Source organism: Lampetra fluviatilis, chromosome 14 (genome assembly GCF_964198595.1).
Source record: "Lampetra fluviatilis chromosome 14, kcLamFluv1.1, whole genome shotgun sequence".
NCBI classification, from domain to species: domain Eukaryota; kingdom Metazoa; phylum Chordata; class Hyperoartia; order Petromyzontiformes; family Petromyzontidae; genus Lampetra; species Lampetra fluviatilis.
The window spans coordinates 12,630,137-12,652,452 of NC_136288.1; the positions used below are offsets into that span (position 1 = coordinate 12,630,137).

General features: G+C 52.0%; 1 protein-coding gene across 1 annotated transcript in view; it reads right to left on the reverse strand.

Annotated features, from left to right (window-relative positions):
• ADCY8 (adenylate cyclase 8) overlaps positions 1-22,316 on the reverse strand; it is a 93,844-nt gene that overhangs the window by 46,352 nt on the left and 25,176 nt on the right. Inside the window, exons 3-6 of the mRNA XM_078862738.1 lie at positions 15,538-15,687; positions 13,954-14,084; positions 6,519-6,630; positions 840-967 (exon numbers count right to left, since the gene is read on the reverse strand). Coding sequence (XP_078718864.1) covers positions 840-967; positions 6,519-6,630; positions 13,954-14,084; positions 15,538-15,687 — 521 coding nt within the window. The remainder of the gene's footprint in view (positions 1-839; positions 968-6,518; positions 6,631-13,953; positions 14,085-15,537; positions 15,688-22,316) is intronic.

Sequence of the window (22,316 nt, forward strand, 5' to 3'; positions counted from 1 at the left end):
TCTGAAAATGAAAAGGAAAAAGAAGAATAAAGAAGAAGAAAATAAAAAAGAAGGAAACAATAGTCGATAATAATAATGGATGCAATATTAACGCAACGAATAAACAATACAAATGTTAATGCTAGTGTTAAAATAAAAACAATAACCATATGTGTCCCGATTGTTTGGGCCCCCGTGTATGGAGACAAAGGGGCATGGTGAAGGTGCGTGCTTGGAATTCCACTGAGAGGTAGGAACAGGAACGGCGTGGATTATAGAACACAGTCAAGTTCAGACATCGTATTGACCCTTGACCAAAAAAAGTAAGCAGGACTTTGGCAGGACACGCCGTGGCTGCAAGGGATGCTGGCGAGTGGCCAAGACCAACGGCAGAGGGGCAGCCAAAGGACAGATCGTGGCGTGCACAACGGTAACGGAGCCGGCGACGTGGGGAGGGCCTTCGTCAAGCGGTGGATAGCCGACGGGAGGAGGCGAGGTGGTGGTGGGAGGCTCGTGAAGGACGCCGCTACTTGACAGTTGGAGGCAGTCGCCCTCCAACAACAACGGAGGGCAGAGGAGCGACGCTCACAGCCGCGAGGCCGGAGCGCTAAAATGCAGCAAGTTGGCACAGTACGGGGCACAGCTGGTGGTGCATCTGCCAGTCATCTCAGTCAGTCGAACCCATGGCACCTGCTGGGTCTGTCCCGTGACCTGTCAGCGAAGCCTTCGACACTTCACGTGGCCTCAAAGTGCACCTGGCCTGGCACAGGCCCCGCGGTAACATCACCGTCACTTAGTGGCGAATGGCGGGGCATTGGTGGTGGGGTGATTGGGGAGGGGGGGGGGGTCATTGCGCTCACCGGATGGCGCGGATCATGCCGAGCCCCATCTCGACGGAGCAGTGCGCGTGGTCGGTGCGCGGCTCGGGCAGTCCAGACACGCAGTAGTAGCAGTCGCCCAGGATCTTGATGCGCAGGCAGTGGTGCTCCTGTGGCGGGAGTGGAGCGCACGCACCCGAATCGTCTGAGCCGGCTCGCTACGGGGCCGCACCAGACTCAGGGTCAAGCCTCTCAGCGAAGGGGGCAAAGGGCATCGACTATCCTACTGGACCACTTCAATCCCCCCCCCCTTCCAGCCCCCACCCCTTGACCCCCGTCTGGCCCCCTGTCCTGACCCCAGCAACGGCAGCAACACCCGGCAAATTTTTGACTTTAAACTTTCGTGACTGCAGCAATTCATATTCTTTGGTTCTTTCGGTGAAGTCACGTGGGTAGGAAAAGAAGAAGCCACCACCCAGGTCGCCGCCGCCCCCCGGCTGCTGCGCCCGTGGAGATATCGGGGTCGGGAAATGAGCGCAATTATCTGACTCGTTGCGATTCGCCAGGCTCGGTCTCGCATTTAAATTGCAGCTAATGGGGGTGGGGTAGGGAGGGGGGGAAGGTGGGGGGGGTAAGATGAGGGGGGGAGGTGGGACGGGGGAAGGTGGGGGGGAGGTGGGGGGGAAGGTGGGGGGGGAGGTGGGGGGGGAGGTGGGGGGGGAAGATGGGGGGGAGGTGGGGGGGGAAGGTCGGGGGGGAAGGTGAGGGGGGTAAGGTGGGGGGGGAGGTGGGGGGGGGAAGTGGGGGGGGAAGTGGGGGGGAGGTGGCGGGGGAAGATGGGGGGGAGGTTGGGAAGGTGGGGGGGGGAAGGTGGGGGGGAAGGTGGGGGGGGGAAGGTGGGGGGGGGAGGTGGGGGGGGAGGTGGGGGGAGAAGGTGGTGGGGGGAAGTGGGGGGGGGGCAGGAGGGGGGGAAGGTGGGGGGGGTTATTGGGGTTGGAGCTGTCATTCCAAGCGATGTCACCCCTCCCGTTCGCGTGTCTCCCAGGCGCGAGCGTCTCGAGGAAAATCTGGAACTGGCCGAGCGAAGAGACGCGTTACCCCGACGCGCTTTGATTTGATACAAAAAAAATTGCGGGCAAAAGGAGAGAACGCGCGCGCGAGCCCCCGCGCGTCCGCCGCGGAGATGGAGCGATGAGACGAGTTGGTGTGCAGGGGGAGGTGGGAGTGGGATGGATCGTAGCGGCGCCGGAGCATGAAGCAAGGCGACGGCCTGGGGAGGTCTCCCTTCAACGGTGGAGCTACGCACCTTTCACATCTCGATTCACATCATCTCGATTTACCACTCGGTTGAAAACTCATTTCTTCACAACGGCTTTTTTGTGCTCAGGATGCTGTCCTTGCCTCACACCTCCGATCGGCGAGGTTTGGCTACGTACGGTGCCAAAGAAGTCCAACGTACACACATTCATCGGCTGCTACTGCTGCTGCTCACGATGATGATAAATTGTGGGGGACATTTCAGCGCGGTCCCGACTTAGATATTCGAATCAACTCAACTCGAAGATGCATGTTAACGATTTCTATTTTAAAACATCGCTCTTGTTCTTAAAAAAAAGATTTATTTTTCATATATCGAGCAGTTTGACTGTCGCCGTGCTCGGTGCTGGGGTCAAAAACGAAAAGTGACAATATTGAAAAAGGTGACCTCTTTGGCCGATTTAATAAATATAACAAATATTCGCGACTGGACGAGCGGCGATTTAAATGACGCGCGAGCGACGCGGACTTCTCCGGCGGCGGTGAGGCCCAAAGATGTCACGGTTCCACGGCCTGCTGCTGCAGCAGCAACAGCAGCAGCAACAGCAGCAGCAGCAGCAACAGCAGCAGCAGCAACAGCAGCAGCAGCAACAGCAGCAGCAGCAGCAACAGCAGCAGCAGCAGCAGCAACAGCAGCAGCAGCAACAGCAGCAGCAGCAACAGCAGCAGCAACAGCAGCAGCAGCAGCAACAGCAGCAGCAGCAACAGCAGCAGCAGCAACAGCAGCAGCAGCAACAGCAGCAGCAACAGCAGCAGCAGCAGCAGCAGCTGCGTTCGATGAGCCTGAATATACAATCGATACCGGCCACGCTATTTTCTTCCAGCGCCGTTCATTAGGGCATTGTGCCATCGCTAGGTAATGTAATCTGCGAGCGTCGTGTTTACACGGATATATTTAGTACGGCCTTGTTAAGAGAGAGAGAGAGAGAGATTGGCCACCAACCACCCACCCACCCACCCCCCACCGCCCAAAGAGATGTTAACCTTGCCACCCTAGGTGGGAAACTGACTCGAAATGTGGCCTCGTTGCGTGGCTGCGATTGGGCCCAGACCGTGAACCCTCGTCCCAGTGGCTCTCCCTTTGAACCCCCTGCTCTGTGTGTGCGGGCAATGCCTCTGCACTTGACCACTTCATCGAATGCGCAGCGGCCGTTCTCTTATCCGATTGGGCGCGGCGAGGAGCAGCGCGGCACGGATCAACTGGGATGAGCGGGGATGAAATGTGCACGTGGCTGGGATAACGGGGTGAATGTTGTTGCTTGTGGGAGATCACCTCCTGGGTGACTTATCCACGTGTAATCGGACAAAATTATTCCTGTAAGGAATCATGGATATAACAACAATAATAATACGGGTGGTGGCGGGTTTAGCGACACATTTATATATTTACGCGATCTAACCCAAGGAACATTTATTATGGATGATATTGGTGGCGAAAGCCCGCTCCGTGTTAAGCCGACGAGTTAAACTGACAAGCGGGTCGGTGACGTGGCCGAGCGGGAACGTGTTTTTTTTGCCGCTGGATGTCGAGGTTCGCGGTTGAAATGCGGCAGGCCGCCCTGGTTATCCCTGCGGGTGTGTTAACCGTGCAACTCCTGCGGGTGTGTTAACCGCCGTGTGACGTGAAAGATCCCCCGACGTCGTTTGACAAGCGTAGGCCATTGTGTGCCGCTGTCATGGCTCCAAACTTGCCACAATAAAAAAAACTTGGACGCAAAACACTCATTCGGAGATTGCACACCCAAACATCTCCCCCTGCTGAGACGTGACCTGCAGACTGCGTCTGCTCAAAACGCGAATGCCGAATGTGCTAAAATTATAATGAATAACATTTATAACAATTAATAATTGCACGAGCAGGTTTTAAGTATCGCTAATAAGTGGCAGGCCAAGCGGGTGGATGCGGCCTGCCTCACGTGGGCTCCACAGCCCCTAGCATCGCGACTCTCCCCCCACACCCCCTTCCCCCCACCACCCCCCACCACCACCCCCACCACCACCCCCACCACCACCCCCACCACGTAGACGTCCGTCCCCTCGCCCCTATCAATGCGGCCGGCGTGGTGAGCGAGCGTGGTGAGCGAGTGAATGCAAATTGCACCTGCAACGAGGGAGGGGAAACCACTTAACATGCAAATGTGGGCTCAGTGGGTGGGTAGGGAAGGGTGTGGGTGGGTGTGTGTGGGTGTGTGTGGGTGGGTGGGTGTGGGTGGGTGGGTATGTGTGTGTGGGTGGGTGTGGGTGGGTGGGTGGGTGTGTGTGGGTGTGTGTGGGTGTGTGTGGGTGTGTGTGTGGGAGTGTGTGGGTGGGTGTGTTTGGGTGTGTGTGGGTGGGTGTGTGTGGGTGTGGGTGGGTGTGGGTGTGTGGGTGTGTGGGTGTGTGTGGGTGTGGGTGTGTGTGGGTGTGGGTGTGTGTGTGTGTGTGGGTGGGTGTGTGTGGCTGGGTGTGTGTGGGTGTGTGTGTGGGTGTGTGGGTGGGTGGGTGTGTGTGGGTGGGTGTGTGTGGGTGGGTATGTGTGTGTGGGTGGGTGTGTGTGGGTGAGTGTGTGTGGGTGTGTGTGGGTGTGTGTGTGGGAGTGTGTGGGTGGGTGTGTGTGGGTGTGTGTGGGTGTGTGGGTGTGTGTGGGTGTGTGGGTGTGTGTGGGTGTGGCTGGGTGTGTGTGGGTGGGTGTGTGTGTGTGGGTGGGTGTGTGTGTGTGGGTGGGTATGTGTGTGTGGGTGTGGGTGGGTGTGTGGGTGTGTGTGGGTGTGTGTGGGTGTGTGTGTGGGAGTGTGTGGGTGGGTGTGTGTGGGTGTGTGTGGGTGTGTGGGTGTGTGTGGGTGTGGGTGGGTGTGTGGGTGTGTGTGGGTGTGTGTGGGTGTGTGGGTGTGTGTGGGTGTGTGTGGGTGTGACTGGGTGTGTGTGGGTGGGTGTGTGTGTGTGGGTGGGTGTGTGTGGGTGGGTGGGTGTAGGTGGGTGCACGAGGGCGCTGAAAGGGCACGTGTCCCCCGTTCCCTCCGTCCGTGTCCCAGGATTCCGCGCTGCGCAACGCTCTCAGAACCCGGTCGGGCGCCACAACACGCGTGTGCGACACAACACGCGTGTGCGACACAACACGCGTGTGCGACACAACACGCGTGTGCGACACAACACGCGCGTGAGATACAACACGCGTGTGCGACACAACACGCGTGTGCGACACAACACACGTGTGCGACACAACACGCGTGTGCGACACAACACGCGTGTGCGCGACCCGTGGCTGCCGCGACGCTGTCACGTGTGACGTGACAAACATCTCCACGCGTTGCGCGCATTCTGCGGTCCAAATCTCACGCGCGTACGAACCCGATTCATCGTTGTCAATGCACTGCTGGGGGATGAGTGCCTTGCCGTGATGTGTCACTTACGGGGGTTAATTCACCATACTTCACCTGCTTGGTGGGTGGGGGTCACGTGGCAGGGAAGCTAACTCGGGTCAGACGGGTTCCTACCGATGCAGTGCGCTCACCACTGCGTCATCACGCCACCCCCGGACTAAATGCGACATTAGCATGTCATTTGCATATCATTTGCACGTCGTGTGCATCAATCACGAATCGTCAATTTTCACCCCCGTCATTCAGAGACGGAGCGAAGCAATCGGCCCCCGCCAAGGTGCTCGTTGCACAGATGGTCGCAGGGCCGCAACGGATGGAGATGGCTCGGAGAGGTGTTGATTCATCCAGCAGTGGACTGACTTAGGCAGGTGATGATGCTAATTCATCGCAGGTATCACGAACATAAGCATACTTGTTTAATGATGAATCAATACATAATTTCACGCCCTGCTATTCAGAGACACAGCCTTGGGAGATGGAGTGACGAATTTATCCCGAGTGTAGGTGAGAGGTGGATTGTTTATATTCGCAGGGGCTATGATCGCAGGATCGGATCAGACGTTTTTGTTCCTGGGTTTTAATACAAATGCGTTGTTGTACATTGTTTGAAGCTCTCAGAAGATAGAGGGCCTTTATAACCGACCAGCGTGGTGCAGTATGGTGAACCAAACCGCGTGATTGACATGACCGACGTGGAATTAATCCAGCAAAATGATGAACCATGGCTGCTGCTGCTGCTGCTGCTGCTGGATTATCGAGATAAGAATAGCTTTGTGGTGAAACTCATTTTAATTTCATCGATATGGGGAGTGCTGTTGGCGGATCTCATTACCCCGAAAAAATAATTCCTTTTATCCGTGGAATTTATTCGCAAACAAGCGTGGACAATGTCACGGTTGGGCTGCGAGGCTTAGGGGCCTGTGGGCCTATTGGCTTGTGGGTCGTTGTGGCCGTGGGCCAGTGATCCAGTGGGCCTGTGTGCCGGTGGGCCTGTGGGCCGCTGGGCCAGTGGGCCGGGCGTGCCGGGATTGGCAGGTGACCTCACCTGGGCGAGCCGGTCGAATCGCGCAAACAGCTCGTTGAGCATCCGTACGAGCTCCTGCGCCGACAGGCTCGTGGACAGGTTCGTGAAGCCCTTGACGTCCGCAAAGAGGATGCTGCCACGGACAGAGAAACGAGGGAGGACGGCGATGAGAACGACGGCAAACCCGGAGCTCGCTCGCTTGGGGCTGTATCGCGACGGTAAATGAGCCATCCGTGCGGCGGGCTAGTTAGATTCTTGGAGCCATCCGTGCGGATGTTTGAGTGCTGCGGGTGGTGTCGTGCCGCGGCGCGTTTCTCCCCGGCGCCCTTTGAGCGTCCGCCTCGCACACGAAGCCAAACATCCCACGAGCAGAGATTCGACAGGAGGTTCTCCTCTGTTGCTCCCCCCACTCCCTCCCCCCCCGTCATCTGGAGCGCTCTCCTCTGCCTGTCTCTATGCAAGTCCAAGCTCAGGTTTGTCCGATTCTATTATGTCGAGGACTGAATGCGTCTTTTGAAAAAAACAAAAAACTAAAAACGACCCACACACATGGAGCGTCTACGCAGAAGCATCTGTTCCTTGTGATGCATGTCCTGCTGTTACGGCACAGCGGTCTTGGCATGCAATTGCTTCTAGGGAGACTACAAATAATAAATTGTAAGTGTAATTGCAAATTGTCAGTCCAGCATTCCGTGGATTTGTTTTGGTCTTTTCCCCTTCCTTCCGAATGAATGGCCGGATGACTGCAGCGGGAGTCGAACCAGCAACTCGGTGACGACCGGCTCCTGAAAACTCACCGTTGATGATGAGCACTCATTTGCGGGCAGTCCTAAGAACTCACCGTTTCTATGAAGTTTACAAAAATAAATCCTGCCACTTATCATCGCAATACGTTGCAATGCACTAACATATGCTCCGGATCAAAGGCAAGTGTCTTGCTAGATGCAGGATAATCGAGTTGGAGACACTCTATCGATCGATTTCTAATTACCCCCACCACTTGACTTTCTTCCAAACAGCCGGTAGAATATATCGGGAGAGCGATGGCTCCCACATCTTACAGAGCCGAGCGTTCGACGATTGTTGAGGTCTCTTGAGATTGGTGAGCGACTTTTAGAGGCTGTGGTTGAAATGTTTTTACTTTTGTCCATCATAATAATAATAGCGGTGGTAATTTTGAGCTCTTTGTCAATCCACCGCTGGATGAAGCCATCAGCATTCCTTTCGGCCACGGGTTATTGCTGGACGACACGTCGCCAAATTGGTTAGTGGAGGTTAACGAATGGAGCTGGAGCCAGGTCGGGTTAAAATATGTCTCGCCACCGATGTTAGCCGTGGGCCAGAAGCCAGGCAAAGGTCGCCGGGTCCATAGCGCAGTACTCTAACCGGTGTGGCCCACTCCACACCAACACTGTTATCACTTTTATTCTACAACACCAAGACAAACACACGCACGCACGCACATTTCCAACGCATGATTTCGCATCGCATGAGCTAGTTTGACAAAAGGGCCGCCGCCGTATAGGTAAATACGCAGCCCCTGCAAGTGCAATGCTCACGCCACTGCTATCGGGAGGGTCTCCGCGAGGGGGCAGCTCTAGAGTGGCCCCTCTAGAGGGTATCTTGGTCTACCCTTCCACGCTCGCGTCGCAGACAGACACGGAACACGTCGCAGCACACCTGGCAAGCTCTAACGGTGCACCGTACGCACGCGCGACATAAGTTCAAGGTACACGAACGCAGACGAAGGCGCACCGCGCGCGACTAAGCGAGGTCTACTTCGTTCGCCCCGTTGGGGGGGTCAGAGGCGGAGAAGGGGATCGAGGAAACTCGCCTCGCTGTCTCTCGACTGCCGCGCCGGGCGATTGACACAGCGACCTCGGGAGTCCACAGTGCGCCCCGCCTTTACACCAGGCGGCAGCGTGCCTTAGCAATCGGTCTGGTAATTAGTACCCACCCCGGGCCCCCCCCCCATCGGACTTGTGAAACGGCGATATTACATCTGCCTTAAGGGCGCCACGGTAGCAAGGTGATAACGACCTCGCCTGGTATGCAGGATGCACGTGGGTTCGATCCTGACCCTGACGCCTGCTGCTGTATAGTTGGAGTTTGCGTGTTCTCCCCGTGGTCACGGTTTTTACCTCCACATTTCTAATCAACATGTGTTCAGAGTATCTGGCTGCGATACATTTCCACGTGATGAGCGACTTCGTTGAGCTCTCGTTCGTGGCCAGGTCGCCTCCGTCAAAAGAGCGACATATCTTACCTGGTAAGATAGAAAATAGTTTAGTGTTAGCCTAACGAGCATGCGGACAATCGTTATTGCGGCCATCGATGCACGGCGTCATGGCGAGCACCTTCACTGGTGAATGAACTTGACGCAGCGTGGAATTTGTTTCAAACAGCGCTCTCTGCCCTGCGGCTCGGTTAGGCGACGCAACAAAAACAACAACAACTTTCCTCGCCCGTTCGTCCGTCCGCTTTCCTCCAATCGGGGCAATTAAGCGGCCGCGTTGATTGCGGGAGTAACAGAAGCCCCGATGCTGACGCTCCACTCATGATGCTGCCGCCGACGCCGCCGACGCAGCGCAGCGAATTCGGGGTAATTATCGGACAATGCATCCTCGCCGCACGCAAATTGACATCAGGGCAATTTATTTTACGTACAACCCCCCCCCCCAGTAATGCCTCTAATGGGCCAGTAACCGATCCGCATTTATATGAGCGAGCACATCACGGCCGCGCGCAACGCTACGATGCGATTTCAAGTACAATTTAATGAAGGGGGCTTCAGTGTGTGTATGCGTGCGTGTTTGTTCAGATTATTTCGCACCGTATGTAGTCAACCGTGCTAATCGGAGGTTCAGTGGCGACACCCAGGTTGGCATCGTGGTGACTTTGTCGAGGAATAACCCCAGCTCTGCGCGGTGTTTTTAAATCCTTTATATTAAGTTCACTTGCTTGCTTGCTTCGGTCGTTTTTTAACCCACTTCCCGTGATCCAATCGAGCTGACATTTTGCACACAGACTCGTTGTGCGTGACAATGTATTTTCGTGAAAAAAAATTCCTAAATTTTACACTTTTTAGGACAATTTTTTTTTATATTTAATTACCAATTGCTTAATGGTGGCAGGCAATCATCTGACCCATAGGTGGCAGCCATCTCAAGTCAGAGGACGAGAGGACTCTAGCCACCACGCATATAAAGGATTTATAGTGAAAAACTTTGTTTTTACGGGTTAATTTTTTTACGGATGTCCCCGCGTGCTACTGGGCAACAAGGTCCGACGTTTCACTCCACAAGATGGGAGCTTCTCCAGGAACATGTATTTAGATTGTCGATTATATGGCGGCGAAAAATTTACATATGATATGAAGCCAACTTCGTTGAGCTATCATATGTGAAGAGTTCGCCTCTGAAAAATAAGCTAATAGTTCAGTGGGCCTTACCTGGTATTAATTAAAGATTGTTCCGTTTTAAATTTTGATTTAAAGCTTTTGTGACTGCAGGGATTCATCTTCTTGGTTCTTTCGGTAAAGTCACGTAGAAGGGAAGTAATAAAATAATACAAATAAAACATAATAAAATAATTCTCACGACGTTTCGGCCACAACGCAAGGACGCAAATTCCAAATATACAGACATCAGGGTCGGGATCAAATCCACGACCTCCTGTACCAGGCGAGGTAGTTAACATCTCTCTTGCACCAAGGCCCTGGGCAACACGCCTACGCCGCCGGCGCCCACGTAAGCTTTCCCACTGCAGGCGAATATCTTGTTCCGTGTACAAATCCCACAATGGCAGCGTGAAAGAAAATAAATAAAGTAATAGCCGCACCGGCAAGCTCGCCAGCAAGCCTATGGGCATGCAAAAGACAAAGCACGCTCGTATAAAACGACAGCAAAAAAAAAAGTGAAATTGCCCGGTTATGGATATTAACTTTTTTTTCTCTCACTCGCCCAATCTCTCACTTTGTCTGCCCCCGGCAAACCCCGCCCCCCTCCCCTAGCCGCCACCACCCCCTCCCTCCCCCCCCCCCACGAATCGTAAACATCTCAGCCACAAATTATTGGCGCTTTATGATCAGCAGCCTTTGCCGTTTTATTGCCCGCAATAGAACGCGACAGGCAGGCAGGCAGGAGTGGAAGTGCGGGTGCCAAGAAGCAATTGTCCCCACCGCAGGCTCCGTGCCAGCTCCAGGAACTTTCTTTGAAGAGAGGTTTGTCGCCGCTGTTGTCGCTGCCCGACGCGTCGCCACCACTCCCTGTCGTTTGTCCAAGTTGGCTCGTTCCCCGCTCGCTTCTCATTGGCTCAGTCGCCATCTTCATTCTCGCGTTGCTTGCTCGTTTATTAATTTTTTAAAAACATTTCTTGCTTATAATGTCGTTATTTGTTCATCCCGGAGAGCCACGCTGAGTCGAATTACTTTTTTTTTTTTCGGGAGGTTCCTGCCACCGATTTGGGTTTTTATTTGTAAGATGTTTTCAGTCAGTTAATGATGAGGTTTATTTATTATTATTATTATTATTAAATATCATTAGACACGTGGGAGGAGGAAACCGGAGCAACCGGATTAAACCCACCCCTTGCGCGAGGGGGCAACACTCTATCCCCGTACAGATGACAACAGATGGCGATTAGTCCACACTTGCTGTACGGCCTTCTCCTGGCGAGCCAGGGTACAGCACCTCAACGCCCACGGGAAACAGAATTTCAGGACACCTGTGTGATCCATCAACCCTCGCTGCCTCCACGATGCGGAGATTACTGGCGTGTATCACCACCACTGCCCGACTTCTTGGTTCTTTCGGTAAAGTCACGTAGAAGAAAAATAATAAAATAATAAAAATAAAGACACACCTGTTCTCCACCTGAAGACGGATGCTTGCGTTGTAGCCGAAACGTCGTGAGAATTATTTTATTATGTTTTATTTTTATTATTTTATTATTTTCCTTCTGCGTGACTTTACCGAAAGAACCAAGAAGATGAATCCCTGCAGTCACGAAAGCTTTAAATCGAAACTGCCCGACTTGTCACTTTCATGCAGCCATCCGCATTGTGTCCAACGCTCGTGCGCCAGGCACGTAACGCAAAGGTGGCCCGCAGAAGTGGATGTCGCAGATCTACGTCTGAGACCACGTCAAGCGACGGTCTCTTCCGCATGGGCAGCGGGCGTCACTTCCCCTGCCACCCTGCTCGTCGCATGAAGTTCAAACATTTATTTTACATTCTCAGCGCTGGAATTCAGCCAATTTAAGCTCAGGATCAAACTTACTGTTGATGGGGTTTTGCGTGCGTGCGTACAGTCATTTGTGACTGGGGCTGATGACCTATCAACGAAGCAAAATAGCCCACTTCGAAAAATTCACGTGGCAAATGGCTCACGCTTGCCAGATTATCCGTGGCAATCATTGCCTCTTCCACCCCTCCCTCCACTGCTGGAAAGTCCGATGTCCGTTTTGCATGCCCGGCACTGAGCCTCGCTGTGCCGCACAGGGACAGCTTCTGTCACTGAGGGTGCCCTAATTCTCTCTCAAATGTGAGAGTACTTCGCTATGAAACTTTGCCCGATTTCTATCCGCGGCTAACATCAATGGCAAGTTATATCTTCACCGGTCCTTCCCCACCCCCCCCACACCTCCACACCCGTTCAATGCCAACCACGGGTAACATCAGTAGCGAGTAATATCTTAACCGCACCTGGCTCCAACTCCCTTCGTTAACCTCCACTAACCAATCTGGCGAAGTATCGTCAAGCAGTCCCCGTGACGGAAAGGCATGCGGACACATCCGTCCAGCGGTGGGTTGACAAAGAGCTCAAAATTCCTCCTATTATTTTGGTGGATCAAAATAAAAATTTGAACCACGTGAGATGCGATGCTGATACGAAGCGCTCTGAGACGCACCCCAACGCCTTCGAGACGCCGTTGCAATGCGGGCGCTGCGCCGTTGACCCGCACCGCCGCGTCACCGCGTCGTAGTTCTTGGACAGCAACTTCCAAGGTGCCGCTCCGTGACACGAGGTTTCACGATACGCCGCTCGCTCGCTAGCCGCGCGAGGTCTGACGAAAAATGACGGGACGACGCCTTTGATGCGATTGATTGCAATGTAATTGTGGAGGGGCGCGGGGGTGGGCATAGTTGGTGAAAGGCCAGGCAATCAAAATAAATATCTACCGGGCGTATTCTTGGTTCTTTCGGTAAAGTCACGTGGATAGAAAACAAAAATCTAAATTGAAAGCAAAAAAACCCACGACGTTTCGATCGCTACACAAGCGATCTTTTTTTTTCTATCCACCTAAAGAAGACCGCTTGTGTTGCGATCGAAACGTCGTGGGTTTTTTGCTTTCAATTTAGATTTTTGTGTTCTATCTACGTGAAATAACCAAGAATATGAATTCCTGCAGTCACGAAAGTTTGAAGTCTAAATCTACCAGGCAGGTGAAAGTAGGCTTTGGGGTGCGATCCAAGTAAATCCGCCCTGCAGATGCGGTGACCGCAGCAGAGATGACAGCAGACTCACTTCCACATCGACTTGCCGTGAGAACCATAAAGGCAAAGATTACCCGTATAACCTTCAACGGACTGTTGGGGCAAGTGTGGTTAGCGAGTAGCACCTATGAAGGCCGACACAGTATACAAAGGGATGGGTGGCCAGCACCACGCCCGACCGCCTTTGTCTCCCCAGTGGCCACGTTTTTACAAACCACACCCGATACTCATTTGAGACTGAGTCGACCGAGGGGAGGCCCATGACCGGTTCAGATGATCGCCGCTGGCATTGGCCGTGAGCGGGAATCGGACTCGGGTCACTGGGTTGGTAGCGCAGTGCGCTAAATGCTACACCGTGCCTTGAATAAAGACAAAGATCCCCCGTATAGCCTGTAACAGACCTTTTGGGCAAGTGCTGTTAGCGAGCACCTATGAAGGCCAGAACGGAACACGAGGGGGTGTGTGGCCAGCACCACGCCCGGCCGCCTTTGTCTCCCAAGTGGTGATGTTTACACACCGCAGCAGGTACCCATGTGAGGCTGTGTCAATCTAGGTGAGGCCCAGGAGCGATTCAGATAATCGTCATTGATTTTGGCCGTGAGCGAGAATCACACTCGGGTCGCCGGGGTCGTAGCGCAGCGCGCTAACCACTACACTACCGCGCCACACTCACAACAACAACCGCCATTCGCCACTAAGTGGCGGTGACGTCACCACGACGCTTGTGTCAGGCCAAGTGCACCTTGAGGCCACGTGAAGTGTCGAACGCCCGCTGGCAGGAGGTCACGGGGCAGACCCAGCAGGTGCCACGGGTCGACTGACCGAGATGACCGAGATGACTGAGATGACTGGCTGATGCACTCACGCACACTCACGCACACACACGCACACTCACGGACACACGGACGCACGGACACGGCGCCAGGCAAGGCGGTGTGTGGTGCGAGCGGCGAGCTGCACCTGACGTTCTGGTAGCGGTGGATGTAGATGCGGTGGAACTGCGCCGGCAGCTGCTCCTCCTCCACGTTGGACATGTCGTTGATCATCTCAAGCACCACGAACCTGGGCAGCACCGATAGCACCAGCCGCTCCTGCACCACCGCCGCCACAAGCCGAGGACAGACACCCCCCCCCCCGTGTGTCACCTTGAACGCGTGTACGCACGTGGAACTTCCTTCGCGCTGACATCTTTGGGGCAAGCGGGGTGAGCGGGTCGCATCGATGAAGGCTGGCACGGCCCCCCCCCCCCCAGTGTCTCCCCCTTGCTGATATCAGACACTACGCCAGGTGCTCATTTAAGGCGGAGGAATCGACCTCGGGGAGGCCCAAGAGCGGTTCAGACAATCGTCACTGATTTTGGCCGGGAGCGGAAATCGAACTCGGGTCGCCGGGTTTGCAGCGCAGTGCGACAACCACTAGCGCCACCGCTCCCCAGCATCGCTGCTACCACCACCACGACCGCGACGAGCGGGTGTGTGTTCCCATCGCTGGCACGGACAAACACAACAACAACAGCAACAATTGGGAGGAAGGCGATCAATTTTATGACGCCATAGTGCGTGGTGGAGTCTCTGTCACGGAAACTTGTGAGGTGGCGTTTTCCCGTCGTGCACTCGTCCACCATCTATCTCTTTCATTCTTTCTTTCATTCTACACGATCTTTCTTTCATTTTCCAACATTCTAATTCGGGCTTTTTTTCTTTCCACGAAGGCGTTTTGAGCCAATCTCGTCACGGAAAGGCGTCGCACAGAAAACACACACAAAGCTTGAGTTTATATTGAACTTGGCACGTGGGTGGAGTGTCGCGATTCTGACGAGGGGCTCTGTGGCTTCGACTGCGGTGGGCTGGAGAGGAGCGGTGGTGGAAAGGGGCAATACCCTCCTGAGAGGGAGTCTTGAGACTCATGGAGAGTGTCTTGAATGTATTAAGGGCGTCCTTGTCAGCATTATCAGTGGGGTGGAGAGGTGAATTGGTTGGTTTGTGTCTGCAAATTTGTTTTAATTAGTCAGCCATTTGAACGAGTTAGCCGATTTTCAATCAAGTAAGTCCATTAGTCCATATGTATGTTTAACTTATTTTGCACCGAACGTAGCCAGCCGTACTAATCCGAGGCACGGGGGAAGGACAACAACCTAAACATAAAAGGCAGCTCTAAATCACAACGTTTTAAATTTATATGTAATAGTGCAGAGTTCAAGTGGATTCCTAAAGCTCCAGTCAGAATCAAAATATGTATTCACACTGGAGGAATTCGATCAGCTATACAGCCCTCTCTCTTTCACAGATGTCCATAGTTTCACAGATGTTCAGCAGATCTCAAAAAAGCTTCCTTAAAAGCAAGGGCCACTTTATACCTCCGATTCGGTTTCACGCTCAACCATCATCCTCACGAGAGTTCAGAACCACCGCAATATTCATTCGCGCTGGAGGAAATCCGACAAGCCACAAAGCTCTTGTGGACAGCTGTCTAGTCGTTGCCGCGTTTCCCGAACGCCTTCCTCGTCGCGGTCGACCGCACCGCGCCAGGGAGTCCTCCGTGTACCTGCCGCTGGTTCTCGATCTCCAGTCGCACGCGCCCCTCGATGCAGCGGCGCGTCTCCAGGAAGGCCTGCCGCTGGGCACGGTCCGACAGGGAGCTCGTGACGAGGCCCGCGGCGTTCACGCTCGCCAGCAGCAGCGCGTTGGCGCACAGCTGATCGGACACGCGCGCAGCGAAGACAAAGACGAAGATCAACCCGTGTCGCCTGCATTAGACTGTTACGGGTAATTTTCTTAGGTTTTTTCCGTAAAGTCACAGCTATCGTGGCTGTGACGGTTCCACCCGAAGACGGAAGCTTGTGTTGCCTCCGAAACGTCGTGATTTTTATTATATTTTTATTTAACTTTTATTAATTTAAATTTAATTTTTTTTTACCTACGTGACTTTACCGAAAAAACCTAAGAATATGAATACTTGCAGTCACGAAAGCTTCAAAACTAGAATGTTAGGGGTAAGTGTTGTTGGCGAGTTGCAGCGCCTGAGTAGGCCGGCACGGCACGCGAGAGGGCTGGGTGGACAGCACCACGCCCGGCGATGTTTACACACCGCAACAGGTACTCATTTTAAGGCTGAATTGACCTAGGGGAGGCCCAGGACCGGTTCAGATAATCGTCACTGGTGTTGGTGGCCTTGAGAGGGAATCGAACTCATGTGCGCCGGGTTCATGGCACAGCGCGCTAACCGCTATGCACACACAGCCGCAGCGCAGCGTGCCATCACTGCGAGCCCACGAGGTCACCAGCCCACTAGCGCACCAGCCCTTCAACCCACCAGCCCATCATCCCACCAGCCCACCAGCACACCACCCCACTAGCCGCCAATTAGAGTGTAAACGGGGAAGAGGGGGAATAATGGTCGGATCAGTGCGGCTGACTTACTTCCCCCGCGCCCGCCGGTCTAGATGCTCGCGGGTCTTGTAAACACAGCCAGGCACACCAAGGCACGACTGGCTGAATCGCCCTTGTCGCGCCAAAGGGACGATGACTGACACTCAGATCAATTCGAACACGGTCTTGGCTTTTCTTCAAATCGCTCGCGAGCGACGCGCGGAAGCGTCGAGGGCATCGAATCGTACGAAGAAACAGACGATTGCTGAATTATTATTTTGCCGCGTTGTTACTTATCTGTGTGGTTGCTTGTACGGTAATTGGTTGATGTTGTTGTTGTGTTTCGATTTAAAGCTTTCGTGACTGCAGGGATTCATCTTCTTGGTTCTTTCGGTAAAGTCACGTAGAAGGGAAGTAATAAAATAATAAAAATAAAACATAATAAAACAATTCTCACGACGTTTCGGCCACAACGCAAGCAGCCATCCTCAGGCGAAGAATGAAACACTCCAAGCTTGGAGCGTATATTTAAGCTGGGTTAGAGGGGGGGGAGGTGGGAAGAAGAGCGCCTAAACAAAATAATTTGCATATCAAGAGGAATTCAGCATATGGAAAATGCGTAGGAGGTGGGCGGGGGGGGTTCCAAATCAATACTGTGCCCGTGCATTATGCAGGATTAGCAGCATCAAAGGGGGGGGGGAAGGGGGGGAGCATTAACAAAGGAAAGGAATGTTAATAGTATGTAGCTGTAGTTACTAAACAACCACGTAAAAAACTACAGTATAAACTGCATGACAAACTAAAGCATAAACTACATAGCATCATCAGTAAACTTACTATACTCTACAATAAGCTGAGTTACTAACAGTAAGTAATACATGAAAAATTCTACGTTGTAAAAAATTATATAATATGCTTCCATCTAAACTTTATTATCTTACATCACACGCGTCTATACCGTACTATATACTTCCATAGGCAAAACCAACATTAAATTACATACTGTATTGCTATAAACCACCCTATACCTTATACATTTTTAATATAACACTATGTATTATTCTACCCACCCTAATGTGTATCAAAATGGTTTATTACGTCCTTCCAGTGATTGCTAAGCCGACCATATCAATTCCATACACCCAGCCATCAGATTCACCATGGAAGTCGAAAATGATGGCAAGCTACCCTTTTTGGATGTCCTAATCAAAAGGAGACCTGATGGTTCAATGAGCCACTCTGTCTACAGGAAAGCCACCCACACGGATGCTTATCTAAAACCGGATTCCCACCACCATCCATCCCAGAAGAATTCCCTCATCAAGACTCTATATCATAGAGCCCAATGCATCTCCGACCATGAACACATTTCCAGTGAACTCAAACACGTACGCCAAGCTCTTAAGGCTAATGGTTACTCCGACTACACAATCCGCAAAGCCATCACTCCAACCACCAAGAAGGATCCTGTTGAGGAGCCTTTCAAGACCATCACCTTACCCTACATTGCTGGGGTCACAAAAAAAGATCTCCAAAATCCTGATTAAACACAAGATCCAGGTCCGATTCAACACAGTACATAAAATCCGTGATCTGGTACCGTCTGTAAAAGATGTGGTTCCAGACATACAGTACCCTGGTGTCTACAAACTAAGTTGCCTCTGTGGTAGCAGTTACATTGGGGAAACCAAACGACATGTCTCGGACCGCATCCGTGAACATAAAGCTGACCTGAAACACTGTAGGACAAACACCTCAGCCGTGGCAGATCACTGTTACAACTCAGTGGGCTCACATGACATTGACTTCTCCAAGACAGAGGTTCTCTGCAAGCCATCTGGCTATCATGAGAGATTCGTACATGAGGCGATCCACATTTACAAACACAGAGACAATTTTAACCGAGAAGATGGATTCTGGCTTAGCAATCACTGGAAGGACGTAATAAACCATTTTGATACACATTAGGGTGGGTAGAATAATACATAGTGTTATATTAAAAATGTATAAGGTATAGGGTGGTTTATAGCAATACAGTATGTAATTTAATGTTGGTTTTGCCTATGGAAGTATATAGTACGGTATAGACGCGTGTGATGTAAGATAATAAAGTTTAGATGGAAGCATATTATATAATTTTTTACAACGTAGAATTTTTCATGTATTACTTACTGTTAGTAACTCAGCTTATTGTAGAGTATAGTAAGTTTACTGATGATGCTATGTAGTTTATGCTTTAGTTTGTCATGCAGTTTATACTGTAGTTTTTTACGTGGTTGTTTAGTAACTACAGCTACATACTATTAACATTCCTTTCCTTTGTTAATGCTCCCCCCCTTCCCCCCCCCCCTTTGATGCTGCTAATCCTGCATAATGCACGGGCACAGTATTGATTTGGAACCCCCCCCGCCCACCTCCTACGCATTTTCCATATGCTGAATTCCTCTTGATATGCAAATTATTTTGTTTAGGCGCTCTTCTTCCCACCTCCCCCCCCTCTAACCCAGCTTAAATATACGCTCCAAGCTTGGAGTGTTTCATTCTTCGCCTGAGGATGGCTGCTTGCGTTGTGGCCGAAACGTCGTGAGAATTGTTTTATTATGTTTTATTTTTATTATTTTATTACTTCCCTTCTACGTGACTTTACCGAAAGAACCAAGAAGTTGTTGTTGTGCTTACTAAACTGTGGCCCATTAGGCCCACGTGAAACCGTACTGCACCCCGCTTCGAGATGTAAATACGTTGTTTTTTTTTAAACAGGACGGTTGCTGAGCACAGGGCCCAAATGCCCCAAAAACTCCAAGCGGCCATCAACAAATAACACGATTAAATGTTGACTTAAAGCTTTCGTGACTGCAGGAATTGATATTTTTTGTTATAATTTTCCTTGAACCTATCTACGTGACTTTACCGAAAGACCCAAAGAAAATAGCACTATGAAAGTTGTGCTAAAATAAAGGGTGAACACCTTTCTCAATTTGAGTAAGTTTATAATAATAATAAGAACTTGGAGATGAGTGGATGCGATGTGAAGAAGGGATTCTAGAAAGAAAGGAGCAGTGCGAGGAAGAAGCAGAAGAAGGAGGAGCGCTGTGAGATGCAGTGTGGTGAGTGAGTGACAGGGTGAGTCAGAGGGAGTGATTGAGAGAGCGGGTGAGTGGGTGAGTGAGTTGTTAAATGAATGAGTGGGTGAGTGAGTGACTGTGTACGTCTGAGTGGGTGTGTGAGCGGGCGGGTGAGTGAGTGAGTGAGTGACAGGGTGAGTCAGAGGGAGTGATTGAGAGAGCGGGTGAGTGGGTGAGTGAGTTGTTAAATGAATGAGTGGGTGAGTGAGTGACTGTGTTCGTCTGAGTAGGTGAGTGTGTGAGCGGGCAGGTGAGTGAGTGAGTGACAGGGTGAGTCAGAGGGAGTGACAGGGTGAGTCAGAGGGAGTGATTGAGAGAGCGGGTGAGTGGGTGAGTGAGTTGTTAAATGAATGAGTGGGTGAGTGAGTGACTGTGTGCGTCTGAGTGGGTGTGTGAGCGGGCGGGTGAGTGAGTGAGTGAGTGACAGGGTGAGTCAGAGGGAGTGATTGAGAGAGCGGGTGAGTGGGTGAGTGAGTTGTTAAATGAATGAGTGGGTGAGTGAGTGACTGTGTTCGTCTGAGTAGGTGAGTGTGTGAGCGGGCAGGTGAGTGAGTGAGTGAGTGAATGAATGACAGGGTGAGTCAGAGGGAGTGACAGGGTGAGTCAGAGGGAGTGATTGAGAGAGCAGGTGAGTGGATGAGTGAGTTGTTAAATGAATGAGTGGGTGAGTGAGTGACTGTGTTCGTCTGAGTGGGTGAGTGTGTGAGCGGGCGGGTGAGTGAGTGGGTGAGTAACAGGGTGAGTCAGAGTGAGTGACAGGGTGAGTCAGAGGGAGTGATTGAGAGAGCGGGTGAGTGGGTGAGTGAGTTGTTAAATGAATGAGTGGGTGAGTGTGTGACGGGCGGGTGAGTAAGTGGGTGAGTCAGAGTGAGTGGCTGGGTGAGTTATTGAGCGTGTTGTTGCGACCCGCAGTGAGTGCGGATGAGACAACGCGATAAAACTATGACATGATGATTTTGATGAAACGAGACTGTCACACATTTCTGGGTGCTTTGATAACAATGCGAAGCGAGCGAATTTTCCGACAAATGTGCAGAGGCAATGTTGACCGCGGGAGCATCACGCAATGCCAAACAGCTCGCAATAGAATTTCAAGAAGGGACATCGATCTGGAGGTAGCGTTAGACGCACCGATTACCGAGTTCAAATCAATTCGCAAAAGCCCACTGGACGGTAAGTCCTTGCCTAACGCGCGGCGCTCACACGATAACTCGCGTTTGCGATAACACGGCTCTTCCACTTTTGGACACTTCGCATGATGAGGATTGCGCACCGTTATAAGGCGGAATGAGTGCCCCGTGATAGCGCGGTTCATGAACGGTCGACGACGAACTACTTTCTTGAGCTGCGTGGCTGAGCGGTGCAGTGATGCAGTGCAGTTCGCGGAGTGATACAGTATCAGTGATTTGCCCAGCCATCTCACCGCGTGGTGCGCGTAAGAGTAAGACGTGGGTACGCCTCGTCTCGCCAGACGCTCTCGACACATTCATTTATGGGGGCATTGCATTTCGCTTGATGCGGCACTTTTCAGGAACGCATCGCCGCTTCGCGTAACTAGTAGACCCTAGACAGCCAGTCGATGCCGCTATGTTCACCAACGTACATAATGTAACAGGATTATTTTTCAGTGGGCATATTTGGGTCATTCCCATCTCCGCCCAATCCTCTCCTAACTTTATTCCTGGGGTCATGTCATGTAAATGATAATATGAATATAACCCTTCGCGGGGCATCACGATCCGTTTCGTCTGCAGAACAAAGTTCTATCGTCAGAGGGCTTCTTCTGAAAAGCCATTCGCACCTACAACAACAACAACAAAAAAAGATTTCCACTGCACTAAAAATAAGCACGAGCGGAAGTGAGTGTGCAGAATATAAACAAACAAAATAGACACCGGCCAATCCTCCTCCTCCTCGTGCTCCTAACGCAGAGGGCACTCGCCCGTACGGTGAACATCATCCGGCAGTAGTTTGGTTATTCAATCGATTCTGGCATTGTTGATGAGATGGCGAATGTCAAAAGCACTCCGAAGTTTGCATTGCGTTGAACCAAGGCTGCTGAAAAAAACCAAAACTCCCAACGTTTTGCATTCCCCCCCCTCAACCCATTTGTGTCACTTAAATTAAATAAATAAGCTTGTGACCTCTGTTATATGTGTGCGTGTGTTAGTGAGCGTGGGGAGGGGTGGTGCAGCGGTTAGCGCGCTGCGCTACGAACCCGGCGACCCGAGCTCAATTCCCGCTCACGACAAATTACAGCGCAGATTAGCTCAACCGGTCCCGGGCCACCCCCAAGGTCGACTCAGCCTCAAATGAGTCATCTGTTGCGATGTGTAAACATCGCCAGGAGGGAGACAAAGGCGGCCGGGCGCGGTGCTGGCCACCCACCCCCTCGTGTGTCGTGCGGGCCTTAATAGGCGCTCGCTAACAGCGCTTGCCCCAAGGAGTCTGTGTAGGCTATGCGGGGATGATTTTGTTTCTCTTAACGTGCGGGGAGAGTGAGGGGTGGTTTGTATAAATAAAGCTGTGGAAGTTATCTTGCCCGAGCCCTATTTGCTTATTGATATGACGCCAAACAGCACTTTAGCACTTATCTGTATGGAAAGTCCTTCTGCAAGGGCGCTTAATGCACAAGACAGCAAAGCGCTGCAGACTCAACACAGCCCACCACACCAACTTAGACTCCCACCACATCACACTGAGACTCCCACCACATCAACTCAGACTCCCACCACATCAACTGAGACTCCCACCACACCAACTGAGACTCCCACCACATCAACTCAGACTCCCACCACATCAACTGAGACTCCCACCACACCAACTCAGA